Genomic DNA, 26,982 nt, shown 5'->3' with positions numbered 1-26,982 from the left:
GGTGTTTTCATGATGCTACATATGTTGTTTTACCACGGAAGCCCTTTTCAATGTGACCTCGGGAAAGAGGGTGCTATGAGTTTGTACCGTGCTGAGATTGCTGCAACACTCGTCCTCTGTGACATTAACAGTATCAGAGGAGACACCTTGATGCGGGTTGGTTATTTCAAAGCAACTGCTGGACATCCGTTGACAAGAAAGTTGAATGATGTTAAGAGGAAAACATATGGTGACATAGGGCCGGAATCCACAAAACGTGCTCGCGTAACTGAATCTGAAGAGCCCGTTATGGAGGCGACACCTGTTACCATGCTCATTCCATCTGGTAAAGCGCTATCCTCTGTTAAGAGCCATCCTCGTGGAAAGGGGGACGGGTTGGGCTGCTCTCTCGACTGTGGTAGAGGTGGTCTCAACACAAATGTGGTGTCGAAGATGCTCCGGAGCAACCAAGCGTTAATCAAGGATATTAAACAGAGGAGGAAGCATCACATTTATTCTACTTTAATTAATGACTTCTTTAATATTACGGAGTGCAGTGAACAGCTGGTCTAGTACACCCGTCACGCAACGCTTCGGAGAGCTGACATTATGTCCTTGGTGCCTGAAAACCTTATGTCGTTGAATGTTATCGAGTGCTGGTCGATTTTGATGAACCATTTGGAGAAGGAGGAATAGGCGACCAAATGAGGATGTCATTCTTTGGTATACGTCACATGGTAATTCCATTAACCATTGCATAATATTTATGCCCACTTCTATTACACCTTTGTTACTTAGAATGACACTTTTCTAAATTACAATTATATTATGTGAATGTTTCACTTTAGTTCTTTTAATCAACAAAAGTGTCATTCTAACCGTGTGAAGTGTAATTTTAAGGGACAATAGTGTAATTTTAGGTGACAAAGTAACCACATTAATCATGTTCACTATTGCCTTTTAAAGGATATACTGTTGGGATTGCTTGGGACGTTTGAACAACCAGGCACACAATCGACAAAGAACTATGACAACCTCGTACCACTGGGACACCTTCATCGTCGACAGTGAGCAAACCGTTAACTTGAAAACAGACTTGCTATTTGTCTCGTTCTGCATTGACGACCATTTCGCATGCGTATGTATCAATCACAAATCAAATACAGTCGACTTGCTGGACAGGCAAAGGCATTCTGATTTGAAAAAGTCGCAGTTTAGAAAAGCAGCGCGTTTAATTGTAAGTTATTGTCCATCCCTTTCTTCCGAATGCTATCTTTTTTGTTCAATCAGTTTTTTGAGGTAATTATGTACATTTGCAGGCTAGCGCAGTGAGTGATTATTTAGAATCACGGGATAAGGAAAAGAAAAACACTAGGGCACGGGAAATTCCTAATTATGCGTTGCGCCAAATACCTTTCAGCGGGATGTCACCTACTCTCGACCAACCAGAGTCGGGTTTGTTCACCATGATGGCTATGCTCTTATACGAGGGTCTTCCTTTTCAGCATGAAGACCTCGAGAAGAAGAAATCAAGGCGTTATTTGGTGATCCAGCTGATAGCTACCCTCGTTCTAGCAGACAAGAACGTTTTGCGCGAAGGTGTGCTCGAGAAGGTCAAAGCTTTTGTTAGCACGAAGGACAAACTGTGGAAGGTATTACAACAGAAGCGTAGACTGCCCCGTGCCAATGTGAAAAAATAACAACCTTAATCTAGTAGTTAAGTTTTTGTGGGAATATTGCCTTGGCTATGTAAACACTTATTTCATACTTTGTATTATTTGCAGATGTTAGCAACCTTAATCTAGACAGTTAGTTTTTGTGTAAACAATCTTTCAACATTCTATAAGACAAGGTGTTTTATGTTAATCCATATGACATGCCGGCAAAGAATGCCTTTCCTCTCAAGCATTCTGCAGCTACAAGCGGCTTTCAATGTATCTAGTTCAACAATATAGAGTAATATGTTAGTTAAATCAGTCAGAAGAAAGTGTGACTGTAATACACAAAAGTGTAATTCTAACCGTCAGAAGTGTAATTCTAACCGGCCATAGCAGTGACAGATAGACCTTACATTACACAAAATATAAATGTAATTTTAAAAGGCAAAAGTGTCATTTTAGGTGTTTTATTTATGAAAATATAGTTATGTTGTTAAAAGATGGTGCAATAATATTTATGTTGTTTTACCTAACTATGTTATAAGGCTTTACTATAGATGAAGTGTAACTGAAATTGCATACTCTGTAATTATAATGAGTTTAAGTGTAATTTTGATCATAACAATCCTACCCTAAACAGATATGAGGCCATTGCAATTTTATTCCCTAGATATGTGTAATTGTAAGAACATAATTTGTCATAATAGTCAAGAGTGAAAAATTCAACGTTCTGGTGTTGCATATTATAACTGTTTCGTCCAATAAAAAATATTTCAACAAAATACATTGTAATACCAACGGCGACCAGTTGCCTTCCTGGCAGTTTGATGTCTAAACACAATACGAAACATCATGTTGTACCTCGTATTTTGTGTAGACATCCCCAAAAAAATGTACTACTTATTAGGTATTATATTTATTATTCTAAGATGCCTTCTTCTTCTTCTTCTTCTTCTTCTTCTTCTTCTTCTTCTTCTTCTTCTTCTTCTTCCGACGAGGGTTCTGACGATTGCGACAACAGTGGGTGCTCTGCGATTGGGTTATGGCAGTTCCTTTTGTCATGGTTAGCTAATCGCTTGCAATTTTTACACATACGTTTTGGCTTCCTTGCCAAAGCAACTGCTTTTTCCTTCATCGACAACATTCTCTTTCCGCTTCCCTTGTTCTTGGATTTCTTGGGCGGCAAAATGGTTATCTCCTGACTAGGAGAACATCCAAGAATTTTCTCCAACTGTTGTTGTTTATTCAATGGTGATCCTAATGGTGAAAGTTTCTTCTTAAACTGTCTAATTAGACTAGAAAAGTTGTCGACATCATTCTTCAATTTGCCCATGAGCATACCAACTGTCTGATGAATCTCCGACCACATTACTGACATCGCAATCTGTTTTCCATCTATTATATCAACGTCCTCAGTTGCTTCACCATTACAATCGAACATTTTAGACAACCTTGCATCTTTACACCATCTTTTAACAACACATTGTTCTGGAATAATCTTCACTCCGTTTGATGAGTAAATCCATATGACATGCCGGCAAAGAATGCCTTTCCTCTCAAGCATTCTGCAGCTACAAGTGGCTTTCAATGTATCTAGTTCAACAATATAGAGTAATATGTTAGTTAAATCAGTCAGAAGAAAGTATGACTGTAATACACAAAAGTATAATTTTAATCAATAAAAGTGTGATTTTAACGGATAAAAGTATAACTTAACAACCCAAAGTATAATTTTAACAACCTAATTTGTAATTTTAACAACCCAAAGTGTAATTTTAATCAACAAAAGTGTAATTTTAACGGATTAAAGTATAACTTTAGCAACCCAAAGTATAATTTTAACAACCCAAAGTATAATTCTAACAACCCTAAGTGTAATTTTAATCAGCAAAAGTATAATTTTAACGGATAAAAGTATAATTTTAACAAACAAATGCTACAGAATGATACCTAGGCAGTATGTGACCTCATAATTTCTGTCCCTGTTTGCATCTCTTACAGTGGTCACCTCTAAAGAGCCACACTCAGTGAATCCTCTGCTTTTACAAGTACCGATTGAGCACTTGGCCTCTTCTTGAAATTCCTCGAATACTTTATGTGTAACACCCCGATTTATAAAAGAGCCTCTAGCAAGACATTCCCTAATAAACCGGACTGTTACCATCTCGGTTTCCCGAGGTAGTGAATAACAAATTAAACTCCAAGGCAAACTACATAATTTCTTTAACTTAACTTTTTACAAAACCTCATTTACATCAAATTACAAAGAACTAACATAAATAAAAGTGAAAGTCTTCTAAATGATGATCTAGCTACTAAGTCTTCTGATCCAGTGTCTCACGCCCATCAAGCTCCCATCCTATCTCATAAACCTGTCAAGTCTGCTCCCCAATATTTGGATCGTCACAGGTGTTCACGAATACACATGGTCAACCACGAGGTTGAGTAGGGAATACAATGAAACAACAAAATATGATATGCATGCTCCTCCGTCACCTCCACCTCCATCTCAACTCATATCTCATAACCCGAACGCCCACCATACCGATCCCCGGTAGACTATATATCGACCGTAACCGATCTGCAGCTGAGGACACCAGGGCAAGTCCTGCAGAACCCGCCTGGGCCTTATCACAACATCATCATCACCACACCACGTCACCACAACATCCTCCATCTCCAATGCATATGAATGCTCAAGAAATTAATGCAACACAATATGTATGTCATTGAACTGTAAATCATATAATCATGCCTTTCTACAAATGTTGTGATAATATACTCAATACGATCAATTCAGTCAAGCACATTCCAGAATATGAATCATAACATGAATCAACAACCACGAATCACGTCAACGTTCACAGTTTGGTCATATGAAACACAAACAAGTCAACACAATTCAACAACAACGATAATAAGTCAAGTGTATTTCCCTACCTTTTTGCAATCCAAGCACACAAGCAATCAATTATGATCCTTCACATATCCATCACCTACATAACATAATTATGTATAATTATCACCTACTCAATCAAATAATCATGCACATAACCTAGACTCATCATAACTTAATAGGAATATCAACTTAAAGAACAAACACGATTTTTCCTGATTTTCCAGCACATGACAGACTCGGAATAAAATACATAACTAATTCCAGAAACATCAAATTAATACAAGGCCAATTGGATTGGAACCCCATGAGTCTTAGCTACCAATTATATCTAACGTGTTTTTCTCAAATTCCAAACTTATCAAGAGTTTTCAGACTGATTTCCAAAAACTGACAGAAACCGTCGCATAAAAAGTATTGATTCATAAAACGAGTTTAAAACATTATTTTGCATTAATTCAAAATCCTATTATCATCTACACTCTACAAAGATGATGTATGAAGAAGCCTCATAACTGAATCGACATAAAAATTAGGGTTTCAAATCATTTTCCACAACCAAATCAGATTCGCGGACTTTTCAGCGACATGTTCATAAATAAATCACCTAGGACAAACCATAAAGAATTTGACTACGAGATTTTATATGCATAAACTAGACATCAAATAAACAGGACTCTCTTTTCAAACTCTTTGAAATCGAACACTTTAAAATAGTATAAACAATGGAATGAAATCGACTTACAAACAGGGAAATCGAATTAGGTTGAAATCGATGAGAAATCTTCAATCAAATGAAAGGCTCGACAATTCTTCTTCCTCTCCCTTTCTCTAGGTTTAGAAATGGTTTTATGAATGATAAAATGAAAAGAGGGGAGAGGGAGAGCGGCTCTTAAATTAGGTTTAGGGTAAATGGTGGTTACATGTTCCGGGTAGGGCAAATGGGTTAAACGATCAGTATGGTCGTTGGGTAAATGTAGATGAGTAATTCTTGACCCAAAAGACAAAATGTGATGTAGCCCGACTCAACATATACGATATAAACCCGACTTAATAACATTCACGATATTACGATGCAACCAATATAAAATGTATAATACTAATATATAATAATATCCGTTTAATCGATTATATAAAATACGGGGTATTACAGTCTACCCTCCTTAAAAGAAACTTCATCCCGAAGTTTACCCTCTCTACCAACCAACGCAAACGAATTATGAAACGCATATACAAAAGTATGTAAGGCACCCACCAAATTGAATATTAAACGCAGTATTACATTCCACCCTCCTTAAAATAAACTTCGTCCCCGAAGTTTAACCATAACAGAAACACATCATGTAACACTCCAACATAACCCACACAACGCATAACCAATATAGCCAAACTGAGAAATCACACATGAAAGTATAAAGATTTTACAATCCTACCCTCCTTAAACATGGTTACGTCCCCGTAACCTTCATTATTATAACAAAAGTTCTCAAACTACTGCTAACAACTGAAAGAGGATAAAAGATTCACAACTCGCGCTCAAGTTAACTAATCCCTACTAAAGACAATCAATATACAAGCTCTCTCAAGGAAGCTACAGTTACTGCTGCTACAGCACATCGCCACGGATCGGAGCAAAAGCCACGTTGAATAACTTAAGACATTTCAGTATTAATCTAAACACTCTTCATATCAATCAATACATGCAATAACATTCACAGGATCTGCTTGTCAATCTAATTTATACATTACTACTCAGGTTACAAAGATGAAGATGCTTAGGTGCTCACATATGGTTCATGTCAAATAACATCGTTTCATCAAGGTTACTAAGCAAGATCACTAACGTAACATACCACGATAATCCTATCCGGCTCGTGGCAGCATATTTTCCAAGAAATATTGGTAACATTTATTCATGTGAATAATCAAATTATGAATGGAACAATGCTTTACAAGGTTACCAGTAAAAATCATTAGTAATTATTCATTTCACTAATCATTGTAATCTCATACCTTAGAAACAAAGGGAATCAATCAACATAAGAAAAGAATTATGGTCAAAACTTAATAAATCGATTTATGAAAATTTGTAACCTAATAGGTCCAGTCTGACATTCCTTTACATAACTGTACAGATTTAGGTCAAGACATAGAATCACCCATAAAATGAAGACAACCAGTTTCGCAGCACTTATCGTCCTAGAAATATCTTTAATCCTCATAACAAAGGGTTTGGGATTTATTCACGAATGACGAACGCACATTGATTGGCAAATTTTACAAACTTATTGGTCGAGTCAACCAAGCGAGTAAACAGCGATATTGGAAAGTTAACATACAAGACTATCATACATAAAATTTTGTTCTTGGTGTTAAATATATTTAAACTGCACCCAACACAATGACATAAAAGATTAAATGTACTTAACTACACCAATTTTACAAATATTCATTACATATCATGCTAATATCAACATACCATGTTAACACACAACTCACTTAAATCACCACATTACATTTCCCGTTTTGACATTCGTAACTAACCACAACCCACCAATTCACTACATGAACGAACAACATGACTAAATTAATCCACTATTTGTGACTCCGTTCTAGCTTCATTCCTTCAGACTAGCAAATATCATGAAACCATACAATCAGACACTGGCTGGAAATCTCATTCCGAATTTATATTCACACGACAAAATTTAACTTCATTTTCAAAACTTTTACTTTCATACTGGACGGTGAATAACTTTCTTAACATAAATCTTATAAAAAAGCCGTCCATAGAATCCACTTAACTCAATATCAGATAAACTTAACTCAATTCCTTCAAACAATACAAGCTTAGGTGTCGACTCATATATCGTAATTTACAGGTTCATCTTATTCATTTCAGTCCTATCTTTACTAATGAACGACTATTACCTCAACATCAGGATTTTAGTTGCACTTCTTTACTCGGCTATATTCACGGCTAACACGACTACAGCATTTAATCGGAGAACTTTTAGATAGAACACATTCCCTGGTGACGTCTCATCAAAGCATACGATTCGTACCATAATGTAAAGCAAGTAACTACAAATTAACTGTGTTCAATGAAAATTTTACCTCTTTATTACAGATCTATTTATCACAGGTTGCATGGTCACACAAAAGTATAAGTACCAACTCAATTACATGTTAAATTTTAAAACGATTTATCACGTCATAAGAACTAGAAAAGAGTCTAACCATATAGTCAATATAAGAAGATTATTAGTTTAGATCGGAGGCACACTATAAAATTCCCAGTTAAACTCCTTACGGAACCATCGACTGTGTGTCATGAGTAATTAACTTAATAATGTAGAAGTCAAACAACTGAAATTACAATTGAGTATTAATAGTTATATGATTCACAATAACAACAAAATTACTTCCATATCACACATATGTTTAACATTTTAGCAACCATACCATTCAATTGTATCCATCAACTCAGTATAATTCGTTTTCAGCAAAAATAAAAGATATCGCATAAACAACTTAAACATGTACATATACCATCATATAACTTGTAAACATTATCTATGACAAAATATTAGTAAGGTGAACAAGTTCTCTGGTTTGCACGGTTTGAACAAATAGGCAACTCGTGGCTCAATTAAACGTAATTATAACGACTATCATTTAAACATACGCATGACACGTGAATCATCAAAGGGTTATCTCATTATAATTCGACGGTTCGAGAATATATTTCAAATATCGTAACTATATCGTAACTATATCAACTATATTTCAAATATCGTGACAATTGCAACAATCACCTTAGCATTTCATGACAATACAACTATGAACATATCCAATAAGGAACAACAACACTATTTTATTATCATATCATAAGTTTAGGTTCAACTGAAATAAATTAATGCAATGAAAGTAATAAGTATAACTATAGGCACACAGACTCACATAAAAGACATGAGAACTCAGATGACATCCTACATGTGTGAACATTTAGACATACTCATTACTACCATCGATATGTAAATATTTAAACATAATTATTATAAATATTCACGCGAGTATATTAGAACAATCAAGTTAAAATTTAACGCCACCAACTTTACCAAGATATGACAATATAGTTTTATATTTATATATATTCGACCACTATACAAATATGATGAACACACCAGAGATATTACAACATGCCAAACATATATAAAATATGCAACAACTGGACTCGTATAAAATATTTCACCCTCGATTAAGGATCAGATTAAGCTATTCAATTCCACTCATACTATCATGCCAACAATGTTATAAACTAAACTTTAATTTTTTTTTTTATCACTTGTTAAGATACATAACCAATGAATATGTGTGCTACTATCTTCATATAAGGACACTATAATTTCACATTAATAAGGCTCATGAAATAATCGAACAACTGTATGAAAACGCAACATAGAATTCACATTTTAAAAGTTATGATTCACGTTGTAACTTCCAAAAATCACGAATAAATAACCGTTCAACGAAAACTTGAGTTATCTTACTTTTTATAACATACAGAGAGTTAATAATTCGTGAGAAAAAGAATGAGGTCCAAAGCTCAAGAATTCAATTTTAAGGATTTTACAACTCAGTTGGTCTAAACAAGTATGTGACAGCAATTGGTCCGAAACTTGGGTCGGTTTGCAAAACTTACCATTTGATATAGAGACAACAAGAATTTTCGTGGCTTATCAATTTGAAAACATATGTGAATCTTCTGATCGATGGAGTTGGAATTATGCAAAAATTATTAATACAATTTAAATGAGGATTTTTACAAAATCGTTGGTCAAAACATCACTGCACAGGAACTTCCTGACCACAGCCCACTAAAATATTTATTACTCCTAATACGTATATCCTATCAGCATGAAACCAACGCCAAATGAACACTAACTCACGAGGCTATCTCTCATAAAATTTTCATCCATAGGCATTAAACAGAAAAGAAATGGCAGTAAGGTCAATTAAAGAGTAAAATCAAACAAAACGAGTTTCAGCACTAGGTCATTCTTTACTATGTTACAAGCTCTTATGAGCATACTATGTATACTAACCCATCCCAACTTAAATCTCACACTTGTACTTACGTAAACATCTATCCCATAGAATCCCTTCGCATATCGATCTACTCCTTACATCTAAATCACGATTGCTATGACTAGAAACATGCAATTCAATAGTGTTTCTGATTACTATCATAATACTATACTAGCATGGCTTCGGGATCACATAACCGCATATCGCTAGACATAATAGCACTATCAACACGTCATTCAACATCCATCCAGATAAATATCATCAATTCGCAATTATTTTCACGCTCACGATTACCACAATCTAACACTTCATTGATTATCAACCTGAACACGGAAATTTATTTCTCATCTCCACAACATCATATGATCACGTCATCATTCATACAAAATACTTACCGTAACGTTGTCCTGCAGAATGGTTAGAATATATGGGTCTCAAGGTATACATCAACTCGATTATATCCAAGGTTTTCCTTCTAACTACCACATTCACTCAATTTATCTCGGGTTACCTGGTTCAAAACTGAGAGGGCAAAAAAGCACGCATTAAGGGCGTCTTCTTAACCGCACTGTGAGCTCCTAACAGTTTATTCCCAGGGGTTCATTTTATTTAGACACATCCTACGTTCATTGGGTTCATTGGTTTAGGCCCGAGGATCGTTCGCTCTGATACCACTTTGTAACACCCCGATTTATAAAGGAGCCTCTAGCAAGACATTCCCTAATAAACCGGACTGTTACCATCTCGGTTTCCCGAGGTAGTGAATAACAAATTAAACTCCAAGGCAAACTACATAATTTCTTTAACTTAACTTTTTACAAAACCTCATTTACATCAAATTACAAAGAACTAACATAAATAAAAGTGAAAGTCTTCTAAATGATGATCTAGCTACTAAGTCTTCTGATCCAGTGTCTCACGCCCATCAAGCTCCCATCCTATCTCATAAACCTGTCAAGTCTGCTCCCCAATATTTGGATCGTCACAGGTGTTCACGAATACACATGGTCAACCACGAGGTTGAGTAGGGAATACAATGAAACAACAAAATATGATATGCATGCTCCTCCGTCACCTCCACCTCCATCTCAACTCATATCTCATAACCCGGAACGCCCAGCCATACCGATCCCCGGTAGACTATATATCGACCGTAACCGATCTGCAGCTGAGGACACCAGGGCAAGTCCTGCAGAACCCGCCTGGGCCTTATCACAACATCATCATCACCACACCACGTCACCACAACATCCTCCATCTCCAATGCATATGAATGCTCAAGAAATTAATGCAACACAATATGTATGTCATTGAACTGGTAAATCATATAATCATGCCGGTTACCGAATGTTGTGATAATATACTCAATACGATCAATTCAGTCAAGCACATTCCAGAATATGAATCATAACATGAATCAACAACCACGAATCACGTCAACGTTCACAGTTTGGTCATATGAAACACAAACAAGTCAACACAATTCAACAACAACGATAATAAGTCAAGTGTATTTCCCTACCTTTTTGCAATCCAAGCACACAAGCAATCAATTATGATCCTTCACATATCCATCACCTACATAACATAATTATGTATAATTATCACCTACTCAATCAAATAATCATGCACATAACCTAGACTCATCATAACTTAATAGGAATATCAACTTAAAGAACAAACACGATTTTTCCTGATTTTCCAGCACATGACAGACTCGGAATAAAATACATAACTAATTCCAGAAAAATCAAATTAATACAAGGCCAATTGGATTGGAACCCCATGAGTCTTAGCTACCAATTATATCTAACGTGTTTTTCTCAAATTCCAAACTTATCAAGAGTTTTCAGACTGATTTCCAAAAACTGACAGAAACCGTCGCATAAAAAGTATTGATTCATAAAACGAGTTTAAAACATTATTTTGCAGTAATTCCAAATCCTATTATCATCTAGACTCTACAAATATGATGTATAAATAAGCCTCATAACTGAATCGACATAAAAATTAGGGTTTCAAATCATTTTCCACAACCAAATCAGATTCGCGGACTTTTCAGCGACATGTTCATAAATAAATCACCTAGGACAAACCATAAAGAATTTGACTACGAGATTTTATATGCATAAACTAGACATCAAATAAAAAGGACTCTCTTTTCAAACTTTTTGAAGTCGAACATTTTAAAATAGTATAAACAATGGAATGAAATCGACTTACAAACAGGGAAATCGAATTAGGTTGAAATCGATGAGAAATCTTCAATCAAATAAAAGGCTCGACAATTCTTCTTCCTCTCCCTTTCTCTAGGTTTAGAAATGGTTTTATGAATGATAAAATGAAAAGAGGGGAGAGGGAGAGCGGCTCTTAGATTAGGTTTAGGGTAAATGGTGGTTACATGTTCCGGGTAGGGCAAATGGGTTAAACGGGTATGGTCGTTGGGTAAATGTAGATGGGTAATTCTTGACCCAAAAGACAAAATGTGATGTAGCCCGACTCAACATATACGATATAAACCCGACTTAATAACATTCACGATATTACGATGCAACCAATATAAAATGTATAATACTAATATATAATAATATCTGTTTAATCGATTATATAAAATACGGGGTATTACATTATGACTGTACACTTGCGCCCCGTGCACTTCGATAGCTAGATGCGTTGATATTACAGGGAAAGTGTGTCTGTTACAGTTGTCAATCTATTTATGTGTGTGTCTTTGCTGGTCCATCGCGCTGTCAAAACGCATTGAAAACTCAACTAATGTTCCTGACTTACTCTCAAATCTCTTAAAAAAACTATTTTCGCTCTCTGATCTTTGGGTTGTCCTCATAACGCCCCTCATATCTAGGTCCCTACAATGAGCCATAACCCACTGCTTCCTTTTAGCGTACATTTCTTGGAACCAGTCAATGTTATTAACATTGTGTTCCCTGCCAATTTCTTCCCATTTTGCATCGAACTCTGCCGCTTCAATGTCTTCATCCCATATTATGGCATTCAATTTCTTTAGAAACACTGAATAATTATCTCTCGTCATTCCATACTTGCTTGGCACCTTGTTCATGATATGCCACATAAAATATCGGCGGCGCGCTGTCTTGAACACCAATGGCACCACTTTAAGAATACCAGGATCCTGATCGGTGATAATGTACTTAGGCTCTTTGCCACCCATCGCAGCCAGAAAACGGGTGAAAACCCATTTAAACGAGTCTGCATCTTCATGAGCAACAAGCGCTCCGCAGAAAGTGACTGATTGTTTATGATTATCAACCCCGGTGAAAGCTGTGAAGGACATGTCATACTTATTGGTGGAATACGTCGGATCGAACGACACTGCATCCCCAAAAACTGAGTAGTTCCTTCTAGCGATTCCATCGGCCCATATAGCTTTACTAAGGCTACCGTCAGAATCAACATCATAGTCAAAGAAGAACCCTGGTCTATTAACAGCCAATTCCTTAAAGTGGTCCACGAACATCTGACCGTCCCGTTCATGAATGTAGCATTTCACATCTCTGTGAAAGTTCTTAAAATCATTCAAACTAGCTCCGATGTTTTCAAACCCATTAACATGTTCCTTCAAAATTTTGTTAGTCTTCGTAGCTCCTATCTTCAGCTGTTGATTATTGATAATCTTTTAGATGTACGTATTTTAATCAACAAAAACATAATTAAAACAGATACAAATGTATAAGTTCAAAAAAGAAAAGTGTTGTTTTAACAAGAAAAAATGTAATTGTAGACGCAAAAAGTGTAATTTTAGTTGACAAAAGTGTAATTCAAACAAAATAAAGTGAAATTATAACATAAACAAGTGTAATTTTAATCAAGAAAAGTGTAATTTTAATCAACTCACCCTTGAATTATAAAGGATTATCATTTTGTGATAGTCTGTTATGTTGCATGCCAACTTTTGAAACTCTCTATCTCTGGCTGATACGAGTTCATGGTTGTGGCCACTGTGGAATCTGTCAATTCTTAATTCCCCATTCATCACGAATAGCCTAATCCTCGCTTTGCAACCAACACGCCTGACTTTGTGTCTCCTATCTGAGTCCTGGCCGCCGCTACACTCCAATTCTTATGTTTGAACCCCTCCCGGTTGCAAACCAACAGTTTAGATTTGATTTCCCCTCCACGCCATCTCTTAGTCGTGTACTTACGCACATCAAAACCACAAGCAACAACATAAATTCTATAAAATGTCACTGCTTCCTCTATTTCCAAAAATTCCTGACCAACATAGGGGGTGAACTTAGCTTTAAAGTCTTTGCAAAATTCTTCTTCGTTCGGCTTTCGTTTTCCATTGTGCTCAATATTATCTGACAATAGCGTAATTATTATCAATTGTTTTCATAACAACTTAAAGTAACCCATATATTTGTTAAAATTATATCTTTCTTAAAATTACACTTTTTGTAGTTATCATTACACTTTTGTCTGTTAGAATTATACTTTCTACTATTACAATTACAGTTAAAAAACTTACAGCTTTTCTGTTACAATCAACCCTTTGGTTGTTAAAATTACACTTTTGTCTGTTACAATTATACTTGTTACTATTAGAATTACAGTTTGAAAACTTACAGAATTTGTCTTTTACAATAACACTTTTACTGGTCAAAATTACACGTTTCTCAGTTAAAATTATACGTTTTACTATTAGAATTACTGTTTACCAATTTAGAACTTTTGCATGTTATAATAACAATTTTACCTGTTAAAATTACAGTTTTATCTGTTAGAATTATACTTTCTATTATTACAATTACAGTTTAAAAACTTACAGCTTTTTTGTTACAATAAACCCTTTGGTTGTTAAAATTACACTTTTGTCTGTTACAATTATACTTGTTATTATTAGAATTACAGTTTAAAAACTTACATATTTTGTCTCTTACAATAACACTTTTACTGGTCAAAATTACACTTTTATCAGTTATAATTACACTTTTATCAGTTATAATTACAATTTTTACAATTTCAATTAAAGGTACAAATATTACACTTTTGAAATTCAAATCTACCATAATAATTACAATAATACTTTTGTTGCTTAAAATCACACCATTTGTAGTTAAAATTATATTTACAACCATTATAATTACACTTTTTAATGTTACGGTTACACTTTATTCGTCTTCTTACAGTCATGTTGCAGATACTATATTCACTGTTAGAAATATGAACCGGAAATATGATGTTGAACTCTACCAGATAAATAACTCCAACATCGAGAAGTTTAACTTTCTTATTCACAGAGTTGATGTTGAACTCTATAATGATGGAGTTCATGTTAAAAGAGTGGATTTACAGATTTCAAATAATAAAAAACAAGCTTCAAAAATAACCTAAAATACACTTCCTCCTCATATTTAAACAACTGTTCATATTTAACCTAATGTTTTCATAAAAACATGATATATAACCTAACTTTGAATAAAGAAAATAAATAAACAATCCAAAAATTACCATGGCCAAATGGAATCATTTGCAAATCCGTCATTTTTTACGTTGGTCTTGTTGTTTGTTTCTGAGATTGGAGGATGATAAAGGAAGATGATAAAGGAAGCTGATAAAAGAAGATGATAAATGAAGAAAGTAGGATTTGCTCTAAATTATCGCCAGGAAGATGAGTTTTTTTTTCAAATTGTGTTTTGGTGGAGTTTGTTTAGAAATGTGTTGAGGAAGGTTGTTGAGTGATTATGCATGTGTTTGTGTATGCACAGTGGGTAATAGGCAATAGTACTGACACACACATCCTCTCTCCTCCTCAACCTATTTTTTTTTTTTTTTCACGCCTATAGTGGAATTAAAGTAGGCAAATCTCCACTCTCCATTCTCCTAATCCAAGAGCCCTAATAAAGACTTAGGGACTCAAAAGATATTAAGGACTTAGAAGAACATGTCACTATATATATATATATATATATATATATATATATATATATATATATATATATATATATATATATGAACCATGCATGAGAGTTATCGTACTACAAACCTATACATATTACGTTCAAACATTGAGTCATTTCTGCCGTGTTCGAGAATTCAGTAAAATTGTAAGAAATTTTAGAGGTAATCAAAGAAAATGAAGACCGTGGAATTCCAGCTGAATTGTGTTGAAACTATGGCAAAACCTTTAAAACTACCCAAGCTTAATCATGGAAGAAAATGTTAAAGCCTTTGAAACATTATAAGAGAAGTCACTATTCATAAAATGTTGCACTCTACAAATGTTCTCAAAATTTGTGACGAGAGTTTGAATTTAAATATTAATACAAACTTGTTAGAGGAGTGAAGAAAATTACAAGTCAACATACGAGTTATAAATTGATTAAAGGAACGACCACAAATAATGGGCAGGATGTCAATTCAGGAGGGGGTGAAGGGATAAAGGCACAGTATAACATCAGCAGAATTCCTAAAAGACCCGGATACATTAGTCTCAAACAAAAAGATATTTAGTTTTGGATTTTTCAGCCTCCTTAATTCCACAAATCGTTACGTCGGAATCTGGTATAATCAACCTTTTACCAAGGAAGTTATATGGGTTGCTAACAACAATAATCCCCTTACCGACTCTTCTAGTGTACTTAAACTATCTTAAACTATCTGTGAATGGGAATCTCCAAGACTCCAAGTATTGAATGGAAAGAACGAAACCCTTTAGTCATCAAATGTTACTCTACCTAAGGATCGATTTTCCGTGGCACAAATTCTTAGCTTAGGGTTACAACTTTTGCTCTCTTACACACTCAAGTTTCAGAATTTAATTCAAGCAGCACGTAATCGAATACTATCATAAAACCGTTTTATGAATATAGGCTACCGAAACAGCATGTAGTTGTACCAGAAATATTGAAACTATCAACAAAAATAGTACCTTTCGTATATCAATATGAAGTTGCACGCGGTCAATTACTATCTTCTTTTGTTTTGGTCGAGCCAAACCAGTTCATTTTTAATATGTTATTTATTTTATCTCTAAATCTCATTAAATTTCTTAATTTATAAGTGTGGTGAACCATTTTCGGGAGTGAAGTTGCGGAGATTAGTGTCGAAATTAGATCCTAAGAGGATGAACTAACTTACAACATATCCGTTTATAGGAAGCTATTAAAAAAAAAGATTTGCAAAATTCATTCAAAAAATTTATAGAGGCTCATAGTGAATGAAGAAAAAAAAATTGTCAGGTTTATAGAAAGCTATTAAAAAAAGTTGTGAGAAAATTGATAGAGAAATTAAAGGATTCAGTTGAGAAGGATTCAATAGTGTAATTAATTAATTTGTGTTTGAATATCCAATTTTTCGGGCTGATTAATTTAATTTATTTTTATTTTGTCAACATTATGCAACGCATGCGGATAAAATTTCACAAAAAGAGAAGGGCACTTTTTGGGAATAAATAAGCAACAAAAAGACGACAACAATAAATTGAAGAAGAAGACCATCATAAAAAACAATAATGATAAGACTTAACATCTTTATATATATATATATATATATATATATATATATATATATATATATATATATATATATATATATATATATATATATATATATATATATATATATATATATATATTATATAAGCAATAAAGAGGCGTTGTTGCTGGTTGAATAACAAATTATTATGAATACTTTTATTTTTAAAGACCTTCACGTTATTTTATTTTCTCTGTTTAAAATTAAATATTTTTGATGTATATAAACTGATTTCTTGATATAGGGGTGTATTTTCACAAATTTTATTGATAATAATATAGTTGGTATCTTTAAATTAAAGTATGATTCATTTTTTTATGGCATGTTAATAATTATAATTAGACCAAAATATACAATAATAACACTATTGTCCAATTGCTAAATAAAATTGGATTTAATATGTATTTTAGGTACAATATGGACTCTATCTATATATAAAGAGAATAATTATTGCCAATGCAATTATTAATTATCTGGATTAAATTAGTTTTGATTAGATAATTATTATTTAAATTAAAAATTATAAAATAAAAATAAAAATTTAAATATTTTTTAAAAATAAAGAGGTTGATAAATTAAATTTGACTCCAACAATAATTTCACATTTCTGTTCATGTCATTTACAATATCTTACCTTTTTAGTTAATATTGAGAGGTGAACCAATATTATAACCCGTGCAACGCACGGGCACAAAATCTAGTTATTTTTTTTTTTTGGCACAAAATCTAGTTAATAAGGTAACTAAATAATACACTTAACCAAAATATATGCAAAAGATAATATATGATTGCAGAATAATATCTTCGATATTCCGTCATCCATATTCCGTCTTTGATAATATCTGCCTTCACTTGCCTACCATCTGGTAGACTTACAGTAGACGAATCTTTCGTCCAACTATTTTCTAGCAAGTCCCGTCTCCCTGTCATCTCTATGATGCTCATCATCAGTCACGTTTTCGCTCGTGTCGACAACCTCAGTGTCTTGTTCTAGTTCGTCTCTCCCCCTTACAATATGGGTACATCATCTTGTATGTCAATTTCATAAGTGTTAAGTACCTCGTGTGAACGACTGAAGTTGTGTGCATTCCCTTGTTGTGTATTTGTGTCATTTTCGGAAATCAAATAAGATTAAACATTTTCATAGAATATGACATTGCGTGATACAAATACTCGTTTTTCTTTTAAATCATACACCTTCCACCCAGAGACGAAGCTTGGTTATGGCCAAATGGGCCATGGCCCGGGTGACGTTTTCAAGGCTAAGTAATATATAGTAGTAAAGGGAACAATAGTTTGGCAGTAGCAAAATGGTATACAATTCCCACAGGCCTGTAGTACCTTTTTGAAAGTCACAGGTTCGACTCACATATGCCTTGTTTTTAGCATTTTCTTTTATTATTTTTACCCCCATAAAATTTTACTCCCTCCAATTTCATTTATTGTTCCCCTTTCCCTTTCCATCCATTTTCCTTATTGTTCCATCTTTCCTTTTTTGGGCAACTTTATATGGTCCAAAATCAATCTGATGTGGGGTCATGTGTATTGTGTGGTCCAAATTGGTTCTCTTATTTCTTATGCCAAAAAGAAAGGGGAACATTAAATGAAATTGGAGGGAGTATTATTTAGTAGCGAATCTGTCGATTATACTCCATCCCTTTATGACTCGACCCATTAAATTTTTAACGTTGATACTCAATAAGGGTTTTTGTAATGACAAAGTAGGGGGACCATTTTTATCATTGGAAATGGAAACAATAATACCATTGCTTCATTAGTGTGATAGTTTTACGACTTTAGTCCCGGCCTTAATTTATAATGGAATCGTCTTAAAATAGGTTTATTATCATTTATGTTTGGATTTATTTCATAGGTATATATATAAAATATGGAGTCAGTAGTCAATTTACTTGAAAAACCAATGTATAATTTAATAGTTACATAAAAACAATTATTAATTTGTATGTTCAAAAAAAAAATATCGAAGATGCTAAAACAATGATATAAAATCTATGTAAATGAGTATAGACATGAGACGAAGTGAAAATCGGCCCGGGTCATAATTTTACTCTAGCTTCGTCCCTGCTTCCACCCCTTTTTGCTATGTTCATAACCAATGAAAATACATCGCTTCTCCCGTTCTTCAAATTTGTCCCGTGTTCTATCTTTATTATGGGCGTAATATAAGCATCCTAGAACTTTAATATTGTCAAATGATAAGAAACCCAAAAGGGAAAGAATTATTGATGTTTTTATGGGAAATTGCAATATCCTATCACTTTACAAGAAAAACATCATTAATTCTTTCCTTTTTGGGTTTCTTATCCTATGCCTAGTGGGCATAGGATAGAAAAACCCTTGTCAAATTTGGGTTTTTTGCGATATAGAATTTCATATGGAGTTTTTCCATCTAGCAAAGGTGTAGGTGTTCGATTTATCAAGTAGGCTACCGTTAATATACACTCTTCCCAAAATTGTAAAGGTAACCCTCCTTGAAAATGCAAGGCCCTTGCTTTTTCTAGTATGTGATGGTGTTTCCTCTCCACTCTACCATTTTGTTGTGGCGTACTCACATTGCTAGTTTGAAACAGAATACCATTTTCCTCATAATAACATTCCATTGACCCAACTAACAATTCCGTTCCATTATCGCTTTGAATTATTTTAACAGAGGTCTCAAATTGAGTTTTTACCATTTGGCAAAACATTTTCATGAAATCACCGGCCTCACTTTTGTTTTTTCATACGGTATACCCAAGTTCCTCGACTATAGTCATCAACTATTGTAAAAAAATAATGTGCTCGGGTCAAACTAGCTACTCGATACTGCCCCCAAATATCACAATGAATAAGGCCAAATAAAACACCACATCTTTTATTGTTTGGTTTGAAAGGAGTAGGAGATTGTTTCGCCCTACAACATGAATCACAAACCATATCGGTAGTCCAATTCAAATTGCATCCAACTAAATTAGAAAAACGAGAAAAAATACTCTTGGAAGGATGCCCAAGTCTCTTATGCCATATACAACCTTCCTTGGTGACCGTCACTTGTCCTGCCAACTTCGGTTGTTTTGGCTTGAAATAATACACCCCTTATCGATGCTCACCTCGTCCAATCGTCATCCTCGTAGTCATGTTTTGCATTTCACAATAATCAGAATAAAATGTTACTACGCAATTGTTTTCACTTATCAATTGTGATTGGACCGAAATAAAATCGCACGTAAGTGTAGGAACAAATAAAACATCTTTTAGAACGAAATTCTCGCTCAATCGAAGGAGAAAGAGAGATGGTAGGAGAAAGAGAGATTGTATCACACGCGAGTGTCCCTCATTGAAGGAAAATGAGAGATTGTACCACTTTATAACTAAAGGGCTACTTCTCGTAGTGCCAATTGGTTTTAGGATGGAACCTCCTTTGTGTTGTTGAGTGGTCCGTCTCTCATCTGTTCGGGTAAAACCCAGACCCATTTGCATAATTTAACAGTGTCTAGTTTTCTGAGAATCGTCACTCACATTGGAAGCTTGTTTTTGGCTCAATGCTAATCGTGCACCTATGAAGACTCAAAAGGTGCCTTCTTTTACCAGAAAACTTGAAACTATTGATTTTATAGTGTTCTTGGACAATCGTCACTCACACAGTCACACCCAAAACCTTCGTTCGACATATAGCAAGTTAGCAACCATATTTTTCTTTAATCTGCACCATATAAAAGATGATAGCAGTATGTAACAAAATAAATGATAACAATCGTAATTCGTAAATACACGTACGTTTTTAATTTTGAGTGCTTATACCATACAACTACGGAGTATTACATTAGCATAAATTGGTTATAAAACAACAGTGACTAACAATGGATTTAATTTATATATCAAATCTTGTAAGAGATGGTAGAATACAATAACATGGCTTTTGGTTTTGTCATCAAAAGTCCATATCAGCTTTACCTCCAACGTTGGCATTCCCGTGGGCATAGTTCCCGAATTTAACAGAATGTGGACCGTTAAAGTGATTATTGATTATTTTGTTTTTAACTATTTGGTAATGACCTTCTTCTTCATCATCTTCCTCCTCATCATCATCATCATCCTGACCATCACCGTTATCATTGTTGTAGCTGTGATTATTATTGTCCTGTCCCATTTGCCATTCGGTTTGTAGTCGTGGTCGTGGTTGTGACTATGGTGGTTGAACAAGGTGTGGATTTGTAGTATTGTCCTGTCCCATATACCATTTTGGTTTGTACTCGTGGTCGTGGCCGTGGTGATTGATCAGGGTGTGGATTTGTAGTATTGTCCTGTCCCATATACCATTCGGGTTGTAATAGTGGCCGTGGTGGTTGGACAAGGTGTGGATTTGTAATAGCAGTAGTATTTCTAGACTCCCTTTGGACAACATGGACTTCCCACAAAGCCCATTTTGGGTAGTCACCCTCATCGACATAATCAACGGTAACAAAATTCCGATAAAGCCCACTACTACCGCGAAGGGTATAGTTACTGGGCCAGTCCATGAGTAATATTTGGGCCTGGGAAATTACATTCCAGCCCAAAGGCTTGATGGGCTTCCAGTCAACATGTTTAGGGTCCGGAAACCTAGGAAGGGTTTGGATCACGATGGACCCGGTAAAGCCTAACATCAAATCCTGGTTAGTTCGGGTCAAGTACTTACCGTACCAACTTCGTAGACGGATGGTTCCTCCATTCGGACGACTGGGAATCCATTCGACTTTCCATAAAACGTTTTGGGTTGATCCGTCCCCGTGTTGGGCTACGGATTCCACGTCTTCGCTAGCTTGGAGGTACTTGCTTTTTTTTTTTTTTTTTTTTTTTTTTTTTTCAGCTGTAAAGTTATAAAAAATTACAAACCCATTGCGGTTCTGGCCAGGTTATGGACAACCTTATTAAGATTACGAGGAATAAAACTAAGACTGAGACAATGAATAAAACTTCGTAGACGGATGGTTCCTCCATTCGGTACTTGCCTTTGTAACTTCGTAATCTTATTACTTTTGCATCTCAGAATAAATGCATAACTATGTGGATTTTTTTGTTTGTTTTGTTTTTGCCTTCTTGTTTTTGTTAAGATTGAAAATTTCTTTTGGAGTGGATTAAGTGAGATCCATCCTAATATATACTAGGATGTAGATAAGGCTAGTAAAGTGGGAAATGGATCCTCTCCATTTCCTTTCTCTCCATTTCCTCTCACAATCTCTTTAAATATTAATTTTTTCTTTCACCCTCATTTTCCTTTATCTTTATGCATAAAATTAAAACCGTTAGATATTGTCCAAATGCGATCCGGACCGTTGATAGGAACTTGCCTCCCCATTTCTTTTTAGGAAATGGAGAGAAAATGGGCTCAATTTAGTGAATTAGTGTTATTCTCATATGCAATAATGAGTGATTTTTTTTTGGTAAAAAAGATATCGGTATCGATAAGAGTAGTATCACACCGGCCCACTAAGGCACTAATAAGTACTCAATCCTATTCAGCCTATAATTCCCCTTTCTCTAATATATGTTAGGAGTATTATAATGAAAGAGGAAGTATAGGCTGAATAGGAGGGAATATTTCTTTTTTCAAATGAATGCTATCGCGGGTAAGAATGAAATCCTAATTAGAGTAAGATTGCTCGTATCACTTGAATTAACTAATCAATATATCTATCTATCTATCTATCTATCTATCTATCTATCTATATTATTAAAGGAGGCTTTTTTCGAGCGATTTTAGAGTCTCCAACTTTTTTAAAAGACCTACAAGATAATATACACAATTTCTCATACAAAAAATAAATAATATAAACAAATTTAAATAAACTAAAAGATAGATTATAATCGGAAGATAAAGACAATTCACATACAACTAGAAGATAATACGTATTCTCAACAACTATTAAAATAGAAAGATAAAATTTGCTACATCATAAACGAGGAGAGTTTCTCTCCATTTCTTAAAAAGAAATGGAGAGGCCATTTTCTTTCGGTGGTCCAGATTGAATCCTGACATTATCGAACGGCTCAAAATTAATGGGTAAAAATAAAGGGATAATGAGGTTTTGTGGGAAAAATATTATTAAATGAGTTTAAGAGAGAAAATGGAGAGGAAATGGAGAGAAAAAAATGGAAGGATCCAAATTGATCATAAACGATCAAACTCTATCTTACGGTTAGAATCCTAAATCAACACACCAACAAATTTACTTACTATATAAACAAGTCTTCACCTACTTATTTTTCCAACTTTTCACATTGTTTCTCTATACGCCGTGTATCACAATTGATATCGGGATATTTACGGTAATAGACGAGCATCTATATTCCAATGTATATTCTTATTGTATTGTTTGTTATTATTCTTCGATTTCAGTTACTATCTTTACTTAATGATTTTGTTTGCACGCTGAATTGAATGGTTTGATGTTGAGATTACGAATAATGACGCTTATGGATAATTTACTTGTGATTTGTTTTAAGCATGCGACGGGTATATATTAATTTGAATGATTTTATTTTCAATCCCAAGCATGGTTCCGAAACCTGTGGTGGAGGATGAACCCTCTCAGAATCAAATATCTGTTAAAACTGAGGTTCAGAAATCAGAATGAACAAATGGAAGCTGTCTCTGAGATTCAGACTTCAAAGGAACTCAGGCAAAGGAACTCAGGAAACTGAGGTTTGACACCCATAGTTTCCGGTGTAGCCAACGAGCTTGATAAAGGAAAGGAGGATAAGGAGATCATCGACAAGGTCTCTAACTGGGACTCAGGCAAGCAACGCACTCCATTGAAATGTTTAAGTAGTTAATCTAAAAAAATCTAGAGACAACTACACTTTATCTTATCATATACTCCCTCCGTCCCGATCAATTGTTGTCCTTTGATTTTGGCACAAAGATGAAAGAAAGAGGAAGGGGCCAATTAATAAATGACAAGTGGAACAAATTGAGCGTGAATGATCAAATTGTTCATCAAGTTCATTCTTAAAATAGAAAGGACAACAAATGACCGAAACCTAAAAGACTTGATAAAAGGGCAGGGTGGCATGGTGTTGTATTTAGATCTAATCAAACTGGGAAGCTAAAGTGATGAAGATGTAAATTTTTTTTTTTTTTTTTTTTTTTGGTTTCTGAAGATCTTTATCTTATCATATAGATACAAAGAATATCTACTTAACGTCATTTAAATCCTTTCATAGTTTATATATTTATTGTGTAGTAAATTCATTAGTAGTCGTACTGTTGAATGTTGATGGACTCTAATTTTATAGGATTGGGTAGTTCATAGAAATGTTGTAGGGATGGTTTTTTTAAAGTTAAAGTTATTTAGCATTATTAATAACTAACTAATTTTAACGTACTACAAGAATTAACTTAAAAAATAGAATAGTTTTTTTAAAGGTAAGTAACTCCTTATTTCAATATAATCTTTAACATCACTCTCATTTTATTTGTATAATTTAATCATGTATCACAAACTCACAGTGTAATAAAAATTATTAATACTCCCCCGTCTTGGTTATTTGTTATCCAAGACGGAGGGAGTATATATGTCTTATAATGAGGTTTTTTAGGTGTATTAGCACTTTTTCAAATAAAATTAAAATAATAGTAGAGTGTTCAAGTTTGCCATCCACTTTCGAAGTTATTATTTACTTTGAGATGACCTACTGAATATTTTGTCATGCTAGAATATTACTCCGTATATAGCGTAATACATTTTACACGAAAATAACAATATTTACGTGTATATAAGCAAGTATCGAATCTAGGATTTACCTTCAATCAAGTTGATTTAAAAACACAACGTTGTTTAGTGTCCCTCTTAAACTCCCACTTCTAATAAATAATTGAAGATAATCATGATATGGTGGAGAAGTGAGTGTATATATTAGGAACTCGTAATATATCATTGTAATAATCGTTATTGTATTCGTAATTCATGTTTTGTACATCGACCCATATTGTGCCTTATATACTTGGCTTACACATGTTATTTACAGAAGAGATTTGATATAACGGTAACATGATATTCCCAACAACTATATAATCTTCTAAATACGGCAACGGAGAGGTGGTTGCCATCAATAGAACTCGGAGTGAACCGTTGGCCTTGATATAGCCGTTGCCTGCGTAATACCCCTTTCAAGTTAGCGCGTTGGGATTCGAAACGCCCAACTTGGATAGAAGTTCGTCAAATGATATGCGACCGAGAGCTTTAATAAAGATGTCAGCTAACTTGGCCTTGGTGTGGACGTAGCTGGGGCGTATAGTTCCATTAAGAATTTCGTCTCGAACGAGATGACAGTCAACTTCGATATGTTTCGTTCGCTCATGGAATACGGGATTGCGAGCAATATATAAGGCGGATTGACTGTCACAGGAGAGATCGATGGGTGACTCGTGTTTGATGCCGAGGAAATTGAGGAGTCCTTTGAGCCATTTTAATTCACAGACGGTATAGGCGATAGATCGATATTCTGACTCAGCTGATGACTTAGAGACTGTAGCTTGCTTTTTGGTTTTCCATGATATAGGGGAGGAACCAAGAAAGACAATATAAGCAGAAAGAGAGCGCCTGCTCGTTGGACAAGAGGTGTAATCGGCGTCACAGTAAGCTTGTAACTTTAAGTCGGCTTGGGCGCGAAGAAGGATGCCTTGTCCTGGTTTGTTTTTGATGTACCGAACCACTTGTAAAGCGGATTTCCAATGATCGTGTCGTGGAGCATGCATAAATTGTGCGAGAATATGGACGGAATAAGTTAATTCCGGCCGAGTGATCGTTAGATAAACCAAGCGCCCAACTAGTCTTCTGTATGGTTGTGGATCGGTGAGGAGAGGAGAAGTGGAGTTGGCGAGGTGGTGGTTTGGTTCCATGGGGATGTTGGCGGGTTTGGAGCCAAGGAGACCGGCTTCGGTGAGGATGTCAAGAGCGTATTTCCGTTGAGAAATAAATAGACCTGTATTGTTGCGAGCAATTTCCAACCCCAGAAAATATTTTAAAGGCCCTAGGTCCTTCATATGAAAGCATGTGCTGAGGTAGGTTTTGAAGCGATCAATCATAGATGTATTATTCCCACAAATGATAAGGTCATCGACGTAGATAAGAACATGTACCTCATCATTTATTTCGTGAAGGGAGAAGAGGCTATGATCGTATGGACATTGTTTGAAACCATAGGTTTGAAGGGCGGAAGCAAGTTTGGCGTACCAACATCGTGGTGCTTGACGGAGGCCGTAAAGGGATTTTCTGAGGCGGCACACTTTCCCATCAGAGGCAGCGTGGAACCCGGGTGATGGTTTCATGTAAACTTCTTCGTCAAGATCGCCATGAAGGAACGCATTGTGTACGTCCATTTGATGGGGATCCCATTGTTTTGCGGCAACGATGGTAAGAAGAGTTCGAACTGTGACCATCTTTACTGTAGGTGCGAATGTTTCATTATAATCGACCCCTTCAATAATCTGTCGATTACCCATTAGTACTAAGCGAGCTTTGTAGCGTTCGATCGTGCCACCGGCGTTGTATTTAATCTTATATACCCATTTGGAGCCGATCACCTTTTTATGGGGCGGGAGATCTTCGAGAGTCCAGGTTGTAACACCCGCGAATTTTCCATTTTGACATTTATAATTTAATTAACCATTCTATGGTCTTATTTATATTGTAAATTATTTAATTTAATTAATTTCATTATTAAACATGATTTTTATAAGTATTATATTTTTAAAGCTTAAGTTATATAAAATAAATATTTTGGTCGGATAATAATGATAATAATAATAATATTCCTCGTCTTGAGTTGTAGTGGGCTTGAGACGTAATTTCCAGTGTA

General features: G+C 34.8%; 1 protein-coding gene across 1 annotated transcript; it reads right to left on the bottom strand.

Annotated features, from left to right (window-relative positions):
- Positions 1 to 12,337: 12,337 nt before the first annotated feature.
- On the bottom strand, positions 12,338 to 12,937 carry LOC141600709 (protein FAR-RED IMPAIRED RESPONSE 1-like). The gene has a single exon (XM_074420955.1). The coding sequence runs from the start codon at positions 12,935 to 12,937 to the stop codon at positions 12,338 to 12,340; it is 600 nt and encodes a 199-aa protein (XP_074277056.1).
- Positions 12,938 to 26,982: the final 14,045 nt, after the last annotated feature.

This window comes from Silene latifolia, chromosome 9 (genome assembly GCF_048544455.1).
Source record: "Silene latifolia isolate original U9 population chromosome 9, ASM4854445v1, whole genome shotgun sequence".
Classification (NCBI taxonomy): domain Eukaryota; kingdom Viridiplantae; phylum Streptophyta; class Magnoliopsida; order Caryophyllales; family Caryophyllaceae; genus Silene; species Silene latifolia.
This window is presented reverse-complemented; position numbering and strand designations above follow the sequence as displayed.

Bases quoted from the DNA above. Each gene is read 5' to 3' on its own strand.
- LOC141600709 (XM_074420955.1), bottom strand. From the start codon at position 12,937: ATGTCCTTCACAGCTTTCACCGGGGTTGATAATCATAAACAATCAGTC.